This window comes from Scomber scombrus, chromosome 8 (assembly GCF_963691925.1).
Source record: "Scomber scombrus chromosome 8, fScoSco1.1, whole genome shotgun sequence".
In the NCBI taxonomy this organism is placed as follows: Eukaryota; Metazoa; Chordata; class Actinopteri; order Scombriformes; family Scombridae; genus Scomber; species Scomber scombrus.
In genome coordinates, this window is record NC_084977.1 from 7,579,283 (window position 1) to 7,597,157 (window position 17,875).

Consider the following 17,875-nt stretch of genomic DNA (forward strand, 5'->3'; position numbering starts at 1 on the left):
AGTCAGTAAAATGTATAAAATGATTATAATGTGGATGAATGTGTTGCAGATTTAGAATATACACTATAAAGCACAGATTTTATGACATTATGACAAATGTAAAGTCAACCTTGAAAAGGTGAACATCCGCCATTTTTCTACCTGTGGAGCTTTTAGTGAGCCTTTTTTTTCACAAGATACTAAAGCTAGCACAGCTGAGACAAGAAACTTCTTTAATTTTTTCACTTATTTTCTATAAGCTAATGAATAAACAACACGCCCTCTAATTTATACTCCCCTGACTCTGGACACACAGTCAGAGTGCCCATACAGTATGAATTAAATAGCAGGGACATTTGCATATGCTGTCATTGACCATGAACCACAGGACGTCAACCTAGATGTGGATATCCTGCTGACCTTTTCTCTGTAGATTTGATTTACAAGTTGTAGGTGTAGCTGCTCCTGCTGGTCATCTTTGTATAACTGTATAGCGTGATGCAACATCACATAGATGACATGTTTAAATGAAACATTTATGATTTTAAAGTGGGTTCTTATCTAAAAAGAGAGTAGATAATTCAAAGGTAATGTGCGCATGAAGATGAAAAATGCTCCTTGTATTTCATGAAAGTCCTTTTGTAACCATCCCCTAGACTCACTTCCACATACTGTTCCTTGCACCTCATGATTGTGCCACTACCTGCTGGATGTAAATTACTAACCCAAATTAGCTAAATATGAATCTAAATTATAGGAAAGCAGGTTACACAACAGTGTACCTTCTCTAATACGCTTTTGTAACTTTTGTAATCTGAATTCAGTTAAAGCCTTTTCAGTGCTTGTGGTATAATTATTGGAAACAATGTAATGAACCAGTTAAGAAAACAATCTCTCTAGTGGGATCACAACAATATCAAGGATTTTCTTGTAGTCTTTGTCTGTCTGGAAAATGAGATTGTAATTATTTGACGAAGCATGGAGGCACCATTAAAATGTCATACCTTTATTTCTTCAGTTAAGTTTCTAAAAATCTATTGAAGATATTAAGATGAAATCATTTACAAATGTTGTTCAGACCAAATAATTCTGATTGCAAAGTGTTTATTGTGTGAAACCCTGATAATGTAAGACTCTGCTATTATCACAGATACTACTCCAAGGAAGTGACCTGCTGAAACATTTTGAGATTCCTGTGACCATTATTGATCTCTATTAATTAAAGCATCCATCAAGTTGCACCACCAGTCTTTCTGCATATGGATAAACTCTGTTTGGAAGAGAGTGAGAAAAAGAAGAGCTCAGGGCCAACCAGCAGGGTTGATTGTCTCCAATTACTTCCTTGTCTTAGTGGCTGCTGCTGCTGCAGGAGCTGACATTATTACCTGACAGCTTACACACAATGAGATGTTAACTCACTCGTAGGGGTATGTTTGAAGTGTTTGCAGCCCCATCCCATCTGTGGTTATATGGCATGAAACGGGTGCTGATTAAATTGTGATGCACACAAATGTTCAAATGACTACAAATGAGTTATCATAAAAGGTCTTAGAACGATTTTCCAAATATTACATTCAGATCTTTAACGCTGTTTTTTAATTTTTAGTAGCTCATACAGTAGAACCATGCAATTTGCTCACCAGGTGTTGTGTAGTTATGAATATAGTGTTTTCGAAAAGCTGCCTCAGCAGGGACTCTCCAGAAGTGTTCTCTGGTGTGCCATCTGTTAGCACGTGAACTGAACGCTGGAACGGAGAGTGGCAGGTGGAGAAATTCTTGCTGTGGATTTAATTGGCCAAGACAAGAAGGCTCCAAAGACAGGTAATGCGAAATGATGGAGGAGCTCTTTGCTATGCAAATGTAAATGCTCATGGCAGCAGTAAGTCACAGCTGTCACTTAGCCAGTTTAAATGTTCAAGTTTTAAGTGACACTTTTACGCTGAGCATGAAATCCCTGAGAGCAGCAGAAGTTGGGAAAGTCTGGGGTATTCCACCATGAGAAAAGCTCCCTGAACTGGAAAGAGGAAGTCCATTGTGGACAATAGTGGGGGGGAAAAGGTTATTTATTTTTAAAATTTGATTTATATGTGCTGTGAGGAGTGTGATGGTGTATTAAAATATGGTGCTGGAGGCAGTGGGATATTGGTAGGCAGTGTGGCAGACTTTTCTCTTTGTCTTGCCAGCACCTTCTTAGCGGAGACGTTTTTTTAAATTAAGTGTTGATTTATGTGTAACTAAACTACAGTACCTTTAAACAAAATATCTAACTCCATTACCTTGCTAAGCCTTAAACCTTTATCACAGACAGGTCATCATGTTTGACTCATTTAATTTTTTTTGTCCCTTACTACCTGAAGATTTTCTCTTTCTTTCTTATCTCATTAAACTAAAGCTGCACTTATCAATAATTTCATACAATGAAAAAATCACTACATATAATGTGAAAGGTGTAGCTCCTAGTGAAGAACCCAGAGAAAATGATTATGACTACAGTTCCTCATTGTTACCATTGTTTTGGTTTTACCTCACGCAACTTTATTGTTTTGGTTCACTCTCACTGCTCTTATCAAACAGAGAAAAAGCTGCTCTAAACCAGCACTCAACATCAGACAAAGTGAAGCATTTAGTGGCTAAAGAACCAGATATTTCCCTCAGGAGACCAAAACAGAACTAAAAACAGAACTGAATACACAAGACACATGACTCCAAATAAATGGTAATGTTGCTTTGTGTCTGTGGAAATACATTGTGTAAATACACAATTGCCATATCAACTTTATAAGATGACAATATATCAGTGTTGTGTTACAGCTTGTTGTACTGCCCCCAAGTGGCCAAAAAAATCAATTAATGCAAATTTAACATTTGGGTTGTAGATTTTTACGGCACTTTTATTCATATACTTTATTACACCTTTTTTCACCTTCCCCCCACTTTTTCACTTTTTTTTCACAAGTGTCATCGCTCATAACAGATACAAAAATGTAAAATATGACAAAGTCACTATGAATACATTCAGTACTGAATGACACAAAAACATTTTGAAGCACTATGGGAATGTTTTATGGTCATTGTAAGTTCACTATAAACTAATTGCAACTGTCTTTGGTTGACTACTAATGTAGAAAAGTCAGTTTGTTTCAATTCACAACACAGTGCTCATTGTTCATAACACATATTTTGTTATCATAGTTTGACTACAGTGACAGTAGAAACTTCTTTATTCATTCCTTTTTAGTTATAAAACAAGATAATGTTGACACCAAGGTGATAACTTGAAGCCTGATGGATGATCCCAATAATGCAGGTGAAATAATGTTTATGTTAAACTGTGATTCAATTTCTTGATATCAGTAGTTTATAAAGAGTAATGCACAAACCACTACAGCTCATAAATTTCAGTCTGTTAGCTCTGTGCCAGCTGTACTGATTTGCTTTGTGTTAAACATGTGTTCTCTATTGTGTTGATGATAACTGTTATTGTTGACTCACACTGAAGGCCTTGGCCTTTTTAATATGTGGAATTATCTTCTATCTTCAGGTTATCAAGAAAACATTGGCATTAGGGGACAGTACGTAGACCACCGCAGTGTTTCATCTTGGTCCAATCAGAGATAGAAATACTGCTGGATTATCAGTTAATTGCATTCATCTGGCATCCCAGGTGTAATTCTGTTCATGATTAGTTGCTTTAATGAAACCAGCAGGGATAAGTAGGACTGAGAACAAGCTGACTACCCCGATGCTTCTCTGATAATCTTCATGGAGCTGTCATGTGACATTAAGATGTAATAGTATGTTGCATTATGATGCCATCTATGGCCTGTACTGCTTTCAAGAGAACACTAATAGAGGTGTTTTATGAAAGCAGTTTATTTAATAAAGGCTAATGTGTGATCACTGATCATTATTAACAGCCACAACCCCTCCAAGACTGCTTCATTCATTCAGCTATTCGCTCTTCAAAGCATTCTGAATAATAACGTCTCATTGGTCCACCTTCACTTTGGATCTCTTTGATTTAAAAAAAAGCAGCAGCTGTGGTGCTTAAATAAATTCTTAATCAATAATTATTTTTGCTGTTTTTTCCCCTGCAGTTAAACCAACTGTCATAGATGTCGACATATTTGTGAACAGCATCGGACCAGTATCATCAATAAATATGGTAAGTCCTTATACAGTACTTGTCCTCCCCATTTTGTTTGGTTGTTGTGTACACACACAGCTCTCCATCTTTTCAGGTGTCTGTTTCTGTGACATTTTCATGTCTGAGATTGAACAATGTGTTGCCAATGGGTTTGGTATTTTTCTGTCCTGTAAAACGCACATGGTGGGAAGGTGGGTGAAGAATTGCACCCAGTCGAGAATGTTTCTACCATTTACTTTTGGTAAAAAGTGAGTAATGTGGTCAGAATTATCATCCAAGGAGCAGGTTTACAAAATGTCAATGAATTACATAAAAATGTTGAATGTGAATAAACACCTGAATGGACAAACTCCAACCAGTAGACGGTATAGGTTAAGATGCAAAACACAAGTGTAATCGGATTACAACAAGAATACAAGTAATAGAATAATCTTAATAGAATCTTTTATCCACAACTTTGATGGGGCGGCTGTGGCTCAGGAGGTAGAGCGGTCGTCCACCAAATTAAAGATTCCCGGCTTCTCCAGTCCACATGTGGATGGGTTCTTTGGCAAGATACTTAACCCCAAATTGCTCCAGATGTTGTGTGAATTTGTATGAATGGTTAGTTTCCTCCTGATGAGCAGGTTGGCACCCTGTGTGGTCTCCCCTGTCATCAGTGTATGAATGTGTGTGAATGGGTGAATGAGACATGTAGTGTAAAAGCCCTTTGAGTGGTCATAATGACTAGAAAAGCGCTATTTAAGTACAGTCCATTCACCATTTGATGCATCAGCCCTGATTGTTCCCATGTAAACATTCAAATTTCATCTTAAAATTAAAGTAACATTTTAAAGCTAGGAATGAATGATTTATTACGTTCATTATTACATTGGCATCACACTCTGGTAGCATCAAGAATGACATTATATGCAACTTCGACAGGATTTTACACATGGTAACCTTGATAAAGTTACTTCTAACAGATTTTAAGTCACATTTAAATGTTTAAAAGGCATAGTCCATATAATGTGCATGTTTGTCAAGCAGAATGATATAGGACAATAAACTGCTGTAAACATCAATAAAACCCTCCCTCAATCGGAAACCAGAAAAGACTGAAATAAATTATTAACTGTCACCAGAGTGAGATAGCAGATTTAGTAGAACTGACTGCGAGCGGCAGCTTTAATTGGCCAAAAGTGCACCCAAACTGTCTTCTTGCTGTTAGATTTTAGGGTATCTGAATTTGCAGGATTAAATGGAAGAAGGTGAAGAGAAGCTTTGACTTACTGGCTGAGAAAAATGGAATAGGATAAGTCCAGGTAAAAGAGAGGGAGATCAGAGGGGATGAGGGAGTCTAGGACAGACATCGGTCAGGAGGAAAAGAGCAGAGATTGGTAAGAGATGGGTGAGAGGCAGGAGATTTTAGGATACTTAGAAGTGAGTATATACTCATATATGACATGAGAAACAGCATAACAAGCATGTGTGTTAGTGAATTGTTTTGGCAAAGGAGTGGAATATGTTTCTTGTCAAAAAACTCTGGTCTACTTATACACTAATGCTTCTGCAGCTGCTTGTGAATACATTATTTAGCTGCTCCTCGGCCGGCTTGTTCACAAAATCTTCACAGCAGCAGCTTATTGTCATTCATACGACTGAGAGGAATACTTTGACATTTTCAGTTAACTGTGATGATGCTAATGGTAATTTTCACCAGCAAATATAGGCTTTAAACCATTAAAACAAAATGTACTTACCGGAAAAAACTCGACATCTGACTCCCTGAACTTTTAGTCCAACCAATGCTGAACACTTTTTTAAGGCAACCAAAATGTTACAATTAACTATCATGAACTGAAAAAACACTAAAACAGTGACGGCTACAGCTACGCCTATACTCTGTGAATCTCTTATGGCATGGTTACTTTACCTAACCAATGTTCGCTGTAGTTGTGATTTATCAATCACAACGTAGCCCTAACCCTAGCCATGACCCTAACCCTAAAATATACCCTCCTTTATCATCTATTTTACTCGAACTGCGGCCAAATTTCACATTGCATTGAAGAAAACTTTAAACTACTGGTAGTAGAGACCATAAACTCATTGGGAAAATGTTAACTGAGGTAATAATCAAGTGAAAAGTAGGGCAATTTTCTCATAGACTTCAATACAATCAGACTTCTTTTTGGAGCCAGTGGAGTAGCCCCCTGCTGGCCATTAGAGAGAATGCAAGTTTGAGTCATTTCAAAATTGGCTTCACTTCATATCAGCAAGTTGCAACGTAGTACAACGTAATTAGTTGAGGTGTTGGTAGGTTGGAGATAACGAGCTAGCAGTTTCCCACAACTTCCAGTCTTTATGTTAAGCTGAGCTAATTGTCCTCTTCTCTGGCTCCATCAATGTGCAGGCAAGTGTTTTGATCTCCTCAGTTAAGTCTCCAGTAGAAAGTGAAAGCGAATAATCTTGAACTGTAATGTTGAACTGTTCCTTTCAGTGACTTTGGTGATATGTATATATACGTTTTTTTTTTTGTTATGATAGAGAGGGCTGAAATGTTCAGGAAGCAAGGCTTAGCTACTCTTGAACTCAGTTGTGACTTTTAGCTTTATGATAAAGTGTGAATGTTAACATTTAAATGTTTATGTGACCTTTAAGGCTCTGCTAAAAAAAAAGTATTCTCTGGTTTTTGGGTGATTAAACCTTCTCCCAGGTTTAATATGGGTGTTACATACAGGTGTAAGCAGTTCCACCGTGACATTTGCAACATAATAAGCAAAACTGTGCACACCCACACACTGAAAGTGTCTAATTAGCCGGAATAATTGAAAGTGTGGTTTTAATTGCCTTGCAGACATTGCTGTTGTTTGCGTGACTTTGTCTCTGGAGTTAACACATTTTTGGACCCATTTCGTGACTTTATGTCAAAAGGGAACTGAGCTACTGTTTGAGAAGATATCAGCATTTTTTCCCCTGAGTTTGATCCACCTCTCAGCTCACAGAGCAGCTGCTGTGCAAGCTGAAAGCCACATTTGGTGAGACGACCAAGATAGTCCTAAAACACGTAAGCCGTGCTTGCCCCATCCAACAACAAGGATGACACTCTGAGCCAAATGCTCTATCTTTAATAACAAATCACGTTCTACGTGGTTGCTTAACTGTGTCATTGGAAAACAGTGCAGTTAATCCTGTCAGATATTGTGCTTGTAAACATGGTATTATTGCTGCACAATATGCAACATATGAAAAGCATAGTCCTGTGCTTAATTTGGCATTCCTGGAATATTCAGCATACATGACAGTTTTGCTTTAATTTGAATCATCTCTAGTATTTTTATGCATATTTGGTGCTACTACAGCACACACTTTAAGCACCCTGTTTTTACTGCATGACAAGCTAATTTTAAGCCACATTGTTAGAGAGAAACTCATATACAATATCAGTTGTCATACTTGTATTGTTTCTAATTACAATGCAGTGTATAATTCGGGGTGTCATGACTTCTCCAGAAGACAGACAGTGATTAATTCCCTTCGCTTTAGGAATAAAATAGAAATGAAATGAGGTCATTTTCACATCAAATGTACAAGCAAAGAGAAACTTTATCTGCGCACCTATGGAAAAATTTGAATTTTTAACTTCAGTTAATTGGCCTAATTAATCTTCTTTAGCCCACTTAACTTTTGTACCGGCTCTTTTGACAAAAGATGCCACTGCCTACATATACAACTTGAGCGGTTTGAGTTGAGTAGAGACCACTACAGAAAATGAGTTTGCATTCAAGCTCCATCACAGTGACATTTGTATTGTTCTTTAATAAAAGGTGGCATCACTTTCATGCCTGAATGGCTAAAACAGCAAGTGATCGAACAACCCATTATTTCATCCATCCTTCCATCCATTCATCCAGGCATCCACATGAACTTGAAAAGTCAAAGTCAATTTTTATTGCTCTTTCTCACGGAGATCCATTGCTTTTCTTTAAGGGTTATATACATTTATTATTCATTAAAATGATATTACTATTCCCTGAAGCAAAGAAGCACACTGCATCACAATCAAACAAGCCAACACCTGCAAACCTCAGTACCTGCAGCTATTTGAAATTCTTGGTGCTTGGTTGCAAAAGATAAACTTGCAGATGTTTGACTGCACATTATTTGTGTGTCAATGTGGGGATGACGGTAAAATTATCACTCAAGGCAACAACATTAGACTCAACAATATGCACACAGTTAGTTGCTTATCGGAGAATAAAATAAAAGCTGCATTTTATATCCAAACCCAAAATGTAATTATGACTAACAGCTGCTAAGAGCCTGACTGAACATGGTTGCATTATAAAAGACCTTAAATCGATCAGCATTGATCATTAAGACTGCAAAAACTGTTACACAACTATTCTAGCTATAAACCATGAACACAGACTGTTCTTGCCTCTGTCTTCACAAAAACATCCTCCACTTGATTAAAATCTGAGGCTGATTCATTCCCCTTATGACAGACCTTGGGATGTTTTTGTGCTTAACTTTTTGGTTCTCAGTTCATTGTTCATACATCGCTCCTTGGAAAATGAGTGCTGTCCCTTTGATTGGATTAGCCGGTTAGAATTTTAAAACCAGTATTAGAATAAATAAAAAAGGTGCAGTCTGCTACTGTAGCTGTTTCCTTCTCTTCTCCATGCTGCCTGTCTATATACACTGTTAATGAAAGATCACCTGGAGGCTTGGTGGCTCATTCAATCCAGTTCAATATCTACACTGGTTTTAGAAAAGAACTGGCGTGACTCAGTGCACAGAGACCCAATCTAGCTGCTACAGTGGCAACCTTACTAGACAGTGCAAATACACTTCTCTTTCCGTTTGGTCCCCCGAGACTTGATCAATACACAGTAGATACACTGAAAAGTTTACAGTCTGGACTATAGAGTAACAATGGCTGTGTTCTCATGACTCATGGTTGTAGTTCTAGGTATGGTGTTTATAACAGACGGACAGACTACTGTAACTAACAAGTCTCATCTAGAATAGTCAACTCAAGTATTATGTGCAGTCCATGATGTGAAATAGCACTGAGTGACTTATTATCATTGACAAATACAGGGGCAGGCAGTCCATGAAGATTACATCCTGGAACAGAACATAGAGCTCAGGTCACACTCTGTTTATTTTCCAAAACATTAAATTAATTATTGTTGCAATGCAAATGCAGCAAATAGGGACGGACTTAAATGTTAGTGTCCATGTGCCTCGGAGTTTGAAACATTGATTGATTGCACACAAAATAAACTCTATATCATGTTGTTGGTGAGAGCTTTTAGTCAGCTGTTTATTGAATCTGCAGAGAAAATGCCAGAGCTGATAAATTACCTCTGTCTTTAACGCCTACAGGTGTAAGCAAGTCCTCACAACAGACTGCATGTCATGTTGCTATTGCCATAATGAAGTAAGGACAGGATGACAGCTTTTACGGACTAATTTAAAGATAATGCTGCACGACATTTACCAAAACCTTCTTGTGTTCACAAACATAGCAGCACTCCATAGTTCAGTTCTAATATTTTTTTTCAACAAATTTATCCCAAAGTTTTACAAATTGACTCCTCTGATGCGTTCTACCAGAGGAAAAAGTCAAAAGTAAGCAAAAGTTCCCTCTTTATGGATGGCTGATGGTACATTCAAAAACATAAAACAAACAATATTCTTGATTAGGATTCAAACATCAAACACCATCTAAACTCATTATGTGATTATTCAAAAACCCTAACCCAACTCATAATTATAAGCTTATATTTTAATAGAGTGAGATATGTACATAAATCTATAAATCTTAAGCTTTTTAGTAGTTTAGTTTAGTTTAGTTTAGTTTAGTTTAGTTCAGTCACCGAACTCTAACACACACATACAAACAAAGCAAACAATCATACACGGTCGCCCATAAAGTTGGAATAATTTTGTTGTCAGACACATTCCTCTTTTTATTTTCTATTTATACGCATCAGTAATCACCTTTGACCAGGTGCAATGAGATTGATCAATACAATTTTGAGAATATATACACTTTATCTATTAAGAATAAATCACATTTTCACAATCATTTCATGGAAAGAGGTAAAAAATATTTTATTCCAACTTTATGGGCGACCGTGTATGTCCCTGTACCTTATCCTTCATCTCCACCAGAACTAGTGCCCAATGTAAATACAGGCACACTGGCCATTTTAACTGCAGTATGTTAAGAAAAAATCCAGTCTTAGCAGCAGAAAAAATGGAATGAAGATTAGATAATGAGTGGATTTATTCATTGGTTGTTGTTTTTTGTCTGTTTATTCATGTGTTTGTGGTGTCATATTTATTCAGTTTTGGCTGTTTGGATTTTGTGAAGCTGGGAAATTTATGCTGAGTCCCAATTTACAGTAGGGGACACAACATGAAATGACTCAAAGTCTGAACCTGCACCTCTTCCCAGAAAGAGAGTTTGAAGATCTTTGAAAAAAGATTTGGAGTCACAAAGACATAGAGGAGAAAACAGAGTAAATATTCTGTTTGCTGAGCCTTAATGACTTCCTCACACCTGTGCACAAATGAACTGGCCTCTATCATTTGCATGGCTGAAGATACCGGAACATAACATGATTTAACATAGAAGTGATATGAAAAGTGATTCAGTTAAACACAACCTGACTAAAAAAAATTGTTTTCCTCAAATAAAGCAATACACAAATATTTATCTTCATATGAAAAGCAATGCTCTGCTTCCTTCATTTCTCTTCATTTAGCACAGTGACAATGAAAAGCAGACCCATGCATGACCCATTCAGAAGAAACAATACACCGGTCTATGTTTTAATGAGAAATAAACAAAATGCTTAGTTGGAGAAGGCAGCATCTTTGTAATTATAAAGAAGTTGCTATTTTTGTACTTGTGGGTCATGTGGTGTCCTAGGCAACCTCATGTAATCCAGGAATTCCTGCCAAAACAAAGGCCGGTGCCAGCGGGGTCCCCGATGCTATTCTCACCCTGTGGATAGAGCGGCCCACTCAACATGGCTATAATACACTGGATACCAAGACAAATACAACATTCATGCCAGTTCATTTCCCAGTGCTGGCAGAACTACTGCAGCATTCTTAGCACTGCAGTTTTGTTTCGCTCCCAGCAGAATATTAATTTGTAATCTTCCTGAAATGTGCAACCCACTGTAATTGTTTGGCTCATACCTGCTGAGATACAAAATGGCCTTGATCGCTTTTACTTCACATCATAAAAAAAAATCTTTGTGCAATACAATAAGTGGGTTGGCAGGTTCAACTTAGTTACAAGATGACTGTAACTATTCTCACACCCTCCAACTCTGATGAAAAGATGAAAAGTATGCTTTGACTTAATAAGCCTGAGTGCTGCATCTCTCTCTCTTTTTTTTTCTGGGCGGAAGATTTGGGTAATGAAGTCATCAGTTTGAGGATCATATAATGAGACTCTTGGTAACATCACTACAGAACAGATCTCAGTGGGATATTAAGATGCTGCGAGTTTGTTTCAATCACCATGTAATGAGGTAACCAAAAAAAAAATCCTTTCCTGTTTTGACAGTGTTCATAACTTTCATGATACCTCTGTGACCACTGCGCAGAGCATCCTTAGTCTGTTTTATAGTGTCGGCAGGCAGACGCACAGTGATGCAATTATAATGTGTGAGGAGAACTGCACCTGAACTGCAGAATAATGGTTTCATTTTAGACTGGATGTAATGTATTACCACTGTCTTGCCTCCTGCCATTAAAGACTTAATGTATTACTAACTGATGTTTGAAAGCTGATACTGTACAGAGAGAAAAAAAAGGTAACATTTCAGTAGCTTGAGATTGCATTTGAATTAGCTACTAACACACAATTGGATTTAGGGCAACAATAATGTATATCCTGTTGTTATAATATAACTTTTAGCATTGCTTATGCAGATAACTTTCTGTTACAGCAGGGCTTCTCAACCCTCTCTGTCAAACTGGCAATGCTTTAGTTTTTTACAAGTTGGTAAGGATGATTATGGACTGGTAATCTGACAACAGTAATCTGTTATAATTGGACTGATAGGGAGGAATGAGAAAGGTTGTGGGGTTGTTTTGCTTAAGCATAAACAATTGGCCTTCTATTGGTTTATGGCCTGAGGGGAATGGGATTTTATGTGGTACACTTGTTGTGTTATCTGTATCTTAAGTATCAAGAACTAATCATTTTTTGGCTGGTCAGAACTTGAACTGTTTGCTAAAGCTCACAAGCAAACCAATATCTCTCAGTATCTCCATAAATATAAGTTGACAGCATATTTGCATAGCTGTATATTATCTTCGTTATACAGCCCTGCACCTTGCTCATCTAAAAGCAATATCAGTTTATCTACTTGGACAGCCAGTGTGGACTCTCCTCTCCATTCACTGAGCCAGTTTCATCATGTGTCGTTAATAACGTGATGTTATTAAGCGTTCATAAGAATTCTTTAGTTTCACACAAAGTCCTTATGACATGCTTCAAGACTCATGTTTCCCTTACATCAAGACATTCAAACACAGTCAGGGAGGTCAAAGGCTTCGGTTACTGTTAACTGACTGTGAATAGGGTGTTTGTTTCACATATTTCTCATTTCAATCAGGAGAGACAAGTGAATAGAAAGATATTTATTGTGAACATATGATGAACAAAATCTTAGTAAATGACAAAGTCTTTGTCGCTTTAACTGCATGAGGAATCATCCCTGAATGGCTGCATATACAGTATATATATATATATATATATATATCTATATATATATATAGATCCCCCATGAAGTCTGGACACTGGTGGTGGTGATTGCTGATGAGTCTGAATAGAAGATGGCAGATGGGAATAGACTGCAGATCCTGTAGAGAATGGCGGAGATGGGCAGGTGGTGGGGCGCAGGAAGAGCTGTATGACAGGACTGAAGCAAAGAGATAGAGGCACATTTGAACGGACCGCTACTAGATGATAGGCTAAGGCTGAAGTGTGGCGTTTTGCTATTGGTTGCCGAGATTAAGGTGACTGGCAACAATTAAGATCATTCCCTTAGACATAGAAAACTAGGTAATAGATGAGCATGCTTGACGAAGGCAGGAAGTTACTAATGATGCCTGTATGTTTTAGAGTCTTCCTGACTGAACTTTCGCTAAGCTTCATTTTCTGTTCTGGCAGTTGCAGCACTGAAATTAAACTTGACATAAAATTTCAACAAAAATAAGGATAGCCTCTTTTATCCATTGTATACATTGGTCTCTGTGCTCTGTCTACATTTTGAAATATGGATTCAACAGTCAATGAAGCCAGGAAACTTTATTTGGGTATAACAGTAGAGCTTTGTGATAGGCTGAGGAGTATGCATAGCAAATAAGAAATTGTGTTAGATAACTAGTTTATTTCTGTTGGAATGAACTGAACTGTGAAACATAAAAAATACACAACACAACAAGTTTTCCATGTGTAGCATGCTACCTTCAGGGCAGTGGATTATGTTGTTAACAACCAACAACCATCTGCTTTCTTTACACCTTTAACCTGTGCAGGGTCATGGGGGGCTAGAGCCTATCCCAGCATGCACTGGGTGAGAGGTGAGGTACATTCGATAGAGGCAATTTAGAAATTCCAGTTCACTAGATTCAGATTTCTTCAGACTGTGGGAGAAAACTCACACAGATATGACCTGCTTACCTTATAAAACTCTAATTTACAGTAAAAGTGATTGTTGGATATAATATTTCATTTTCTGAATTACATCGAACTACAGTGAAAAAAGGAGAAAGACGGACAAATAATAATAGATTATCTTTTGTTGGAGTGGAGGAATATTCAGTGTTGAAAAGAGAAAAAGAAGTACTTCTTTGTTCAGCTATAGATGGCTAAGGATTTATCGAAACCCTTGTGCTCATGGTCATGTCAGCAACATTTATGTTCAACTATTAAAAAACAAAAGTATGAATAAAGCATGTTTTCACCAATGTGTTGCTCACCAATCCAACAAAGGCCATGTAACATAATGTATTTTTAGTAAATATAGTATTTATAGACAGAGCAACTCTCAAACAACATAACCTGGACCAATGTACATCTTTAAAATCCAGATGAACATTTTGGGAGCATTTAACCTCTGTATCATAATCTATTTCAGAGTGAAACAGGATAGACAGGCGGGATGTAACATTTGATTTGAACGTTGTAAAGTGGCTGTGTCACTGTGAATCTCAGTGCCGTGCCACTAAAAGTTGAAGATTGATTGGTGGGTGGATGTCATCATAGTATTGGTTGAAATTGGTTGCTTCAAGCCTACGTAAGCACACTTCATATTTTGTTTTACAGTAAGAAAATATTTTTGGAATTTGATATAAGAATACAAAGAATTAGATTTTTAGTATGTGCACCATATGGCCGGGATGTGATCTAAAAGGGTTAAAAAAAGGCCTTTTTCATTTAATCTCGACTTTAGAATGCTTTGCACCTCCAATATCATTAATAATGCCTTATTTGCATAAGGAGACAGGAAGGTTAGGAGAATATGCCTCTGCTCACTTTTCACAGAAATGAATAGCTGCATCACTGCAGGCAGCACAGAGCTGCGGTGTCATCATGGGAGGTGGCTTCTGCCAGGCTGTTTATCCCAGCTTGAGCCATTAGTCAGCCCAGTCATTTTCTGATTTGTATTCTGGCAAATTTAAAACATTGAATAAGCTGTGGCAAAATGATTCCTCACATATCAGTCGACATTAAGCCATGTGCAGATTTTCAATAATGACTAATATTCCCAAGTGTCCACATGATTTTAAAAAATGGATGGAGAAACTATTTCATTATAAGAGTAAATCTGTTCAGTGTGACCAGCAAAACAACTTTTAGACAGGAGAGCATGATGAATGATGAAATGAATTTTCCGCCAGCATTTTTAAAAAGTAAAACCACACTGAAAGGACAGAGAGAAAGGGTGTTTTGCATTTACAGTTAAAGAGTTGGACAATTTACTTGAAAAACATTTACAATTTACAGTACGGGAACCATTTACATACTACATATTGTTCATTAAAATCAATTACTACTTCAATAAGTTACTTACTCTAAAGCAAATCTAATTATATTACCCCAGTGACTGCATAAAGGCCCATCCTCTCACTGTAGCTGTGTTGCTTTACCCTCCAACTCTGAATTAAATTGACTTTTTTCACAGCAGACATTTTGCTATATCACAGCAGAAAAGACAACGGTGTAATCAGAATTACGGCTGCATTACATTTAGTGTAGTTTTGTCCCCCATAGCAACCAAGCTAACTGTGTACTTACTGTGCTGTTAGCGACCAAGCTAACAGGGCAGTAAGTGCACAGTTTATTGAAGAAAGGTTTGTACCATCAACTGTTGTTTCATAACTGTCTGCAAAGGCTGTAGTGTGAGCTAAATAAAAAGCAGCAAAGCTAATAAGACAGCGGCCTCTATTTGGACCCTTAAAGGTCAGCACTGTCAAGACTGCTTGCGATTGGTCAACAGTGTCCTTACCGGTTAATGTTTCCTTTGTCTTATGTTCAAAGGGTTTAAACAAATTTAAACACAAAACTGTCATAGCGTTAAACATTCAAATTATAACTTTATTTTTTCCTTTAATTAATGTGACCCACAAGGTTCACTTCTATGATACAGATGGTATTTCCATATAATAATCAGATCTGCCTTTCCCAGAGGATCATCTGTTTGGTACTTCATTTTGAATGAATATATCATGTGAGGTTCATTTGTACTGTACAGTAGTACCTTTGATTTCACTGTGACTAAATCTCTAACCTTAATATAGCAGCTCTTCTGTTGTGGTGAAAGACCAATTTTCTCCCAGCAGCGCCTGCTGTAGTGGCTGAAAGCAACAGCAATCAGAGAGAGGAAGTGAGATCGATACTCTTTCAGCATAGTTAAAATCACCCTTCAATGTGAAATTTTATAAGAGATTACAATGCTGGAAATGTTGCTGTACTATACGAGATGTACCTCTCAGCCTCCATCTGCTACTTGCTATTTACAGATGCGATTGCTTCAGCTCATTCTAAGTTCTATTTATTTGATTTTCAGCACTTTTCCTCCACTGGTCATTAAATCCTGGGTAATGTTCAGTTTTTTCAAATCCCTAGAGCGCCACACAATTAAAGGTCATAAGCACCCAGTGGTTCTCTTGATTATAGACTTCATTCTAATTGGTAAGCTATTCAAACTGTTGCAGAGAATGGGAAAAAAGGTCAAATTTCAGGTTGTGGCAACAGTATAAAAGCTTGGGTTGCTGGAGAAGGGAAGACTATTATTAATTCAGTCGTATTGTATACTTTCAACTGTATTGTAGCTAAAGAGGACAATAAAAACTTAGATTTCTTTCTGTGGAGATTCAGCCAGATACTGTATATGTGCTCCATTGAGCTTGTACAGGAGCACTAGTTAAAATACAGACTAGACATGTTTATTGGCATAATTAGTAACTTTCGTTGTTGCAACAAAGATGTTGTTTGCATCGTAACCCATGCAAATAGCAATAAGTGGCCACATATCTTCTTACACACAAATAACTGAGAAATGCATCTAGTGTGCAATTAATGTAAGGCAGCAGTCTCTTTTAATCACAGGCCTGGTACATTTCTAAAACAAATTAAAGACTAACAGATGTTTTAACTCACTCAGTTTTTTCAGTTAGCTTTTTCAGTAGAAATCCCCTAGCTACAGGGTTTTGTTTGGTACAAGCAGCTTCAGTAACTGGCATGTCAACATCCATTAAGGCTAAAGGGCAACACACACTGATTTTGTATGACGCACAGACTGTTTCCTACGCCACTGTTGTGCATTTCCCCTAAAGGTGAGTGGTTCACAAAGCCAAGAGTCAAATCATTTGCCTCCATCAAGTATATACTATACTACAACAACAACTCAGTGTATACTGGGACTGAACATTTAGCCCTGGGTAATGGCGTGACCAACATGAATTGGCTTTACAGTGTCAATACCTCACACCTCAAGGTGCAAAAATCACTACAAGTAGCCTACCAACCGTCATATATAAGGGTTTACAGTCTCTATAGGTTGACCTTTTTTTTCATGTCAATAATACAATAATACAATACATGCTCAAAAATAGCAACAGGAAATATGAACAGTGAAAATCTTTGTGTTTAGTTTCAGATCGTGACAAATAACAGTAACATATACAATATATACCCAACCTCATATAATGGATTCATCAGTTGAAGCCTTCTGGAAAAGTGGCAAAACATTTCAACATTTCAAAGTGTAGTGGATAGTTACATTTTAATTGACATGTTGCTTCCTGAATTAATAAGATGCTGCAAATATACTTGGCATAGTTAGTAGTTGCCTAATGCGTCAGGCAAAGACAAGTGCAGTATTTTTCAAGTAAATGAATAGTTTGACATTTTAGGAAATGAAGCTCCTCTAAATCTCACAAATGAACATGTAATATCTTCACATGAATACCAACCTGTAAAAACGAATGGACATCACATCGCCCAGCCAAGAAATATTCTGGCACCATGTTGTTTTCATACTGCAGTTTTTGTACGTATTGAACAAACCTGTCTCACCAGCCTCTATGCTAAGCTAACACAATGTCAATACAGCCAAGATGCATTCAAGTATTAAGTGTAGGTCACCTGCAAGAGTTTTGGCAGAGCTCAGAACTCAACACACATCACTGCAGTAAAATGTGTAAAAGTAACTCATTCAC

General features: G+C 37.3%; 1 protein-coding gene across 1 annotated transcript in view; it reads left to right on the forward strand.

Moving 5' to 3' along the window:
- LOC133984485 (gamma-aminobutyric acid receptor subunit gamma-3) overlaps positions 1-17,875 on the forward strand; it is a 53,921-nt gene that overhangs the window by 16,840 nt on the left and 19,206 nt on the right. Inside the window, exon 3 of the mRNA XM_062423831.1 lies at positions 4,077-4,144. Within this exon, the coding sequence (XP_062279815.1) occupies positions 4,077-4,144 (68 nt within the window). The remainder of the gene's footprint in view (positions 1-4,076; positions 4,145-17,875) is intronic.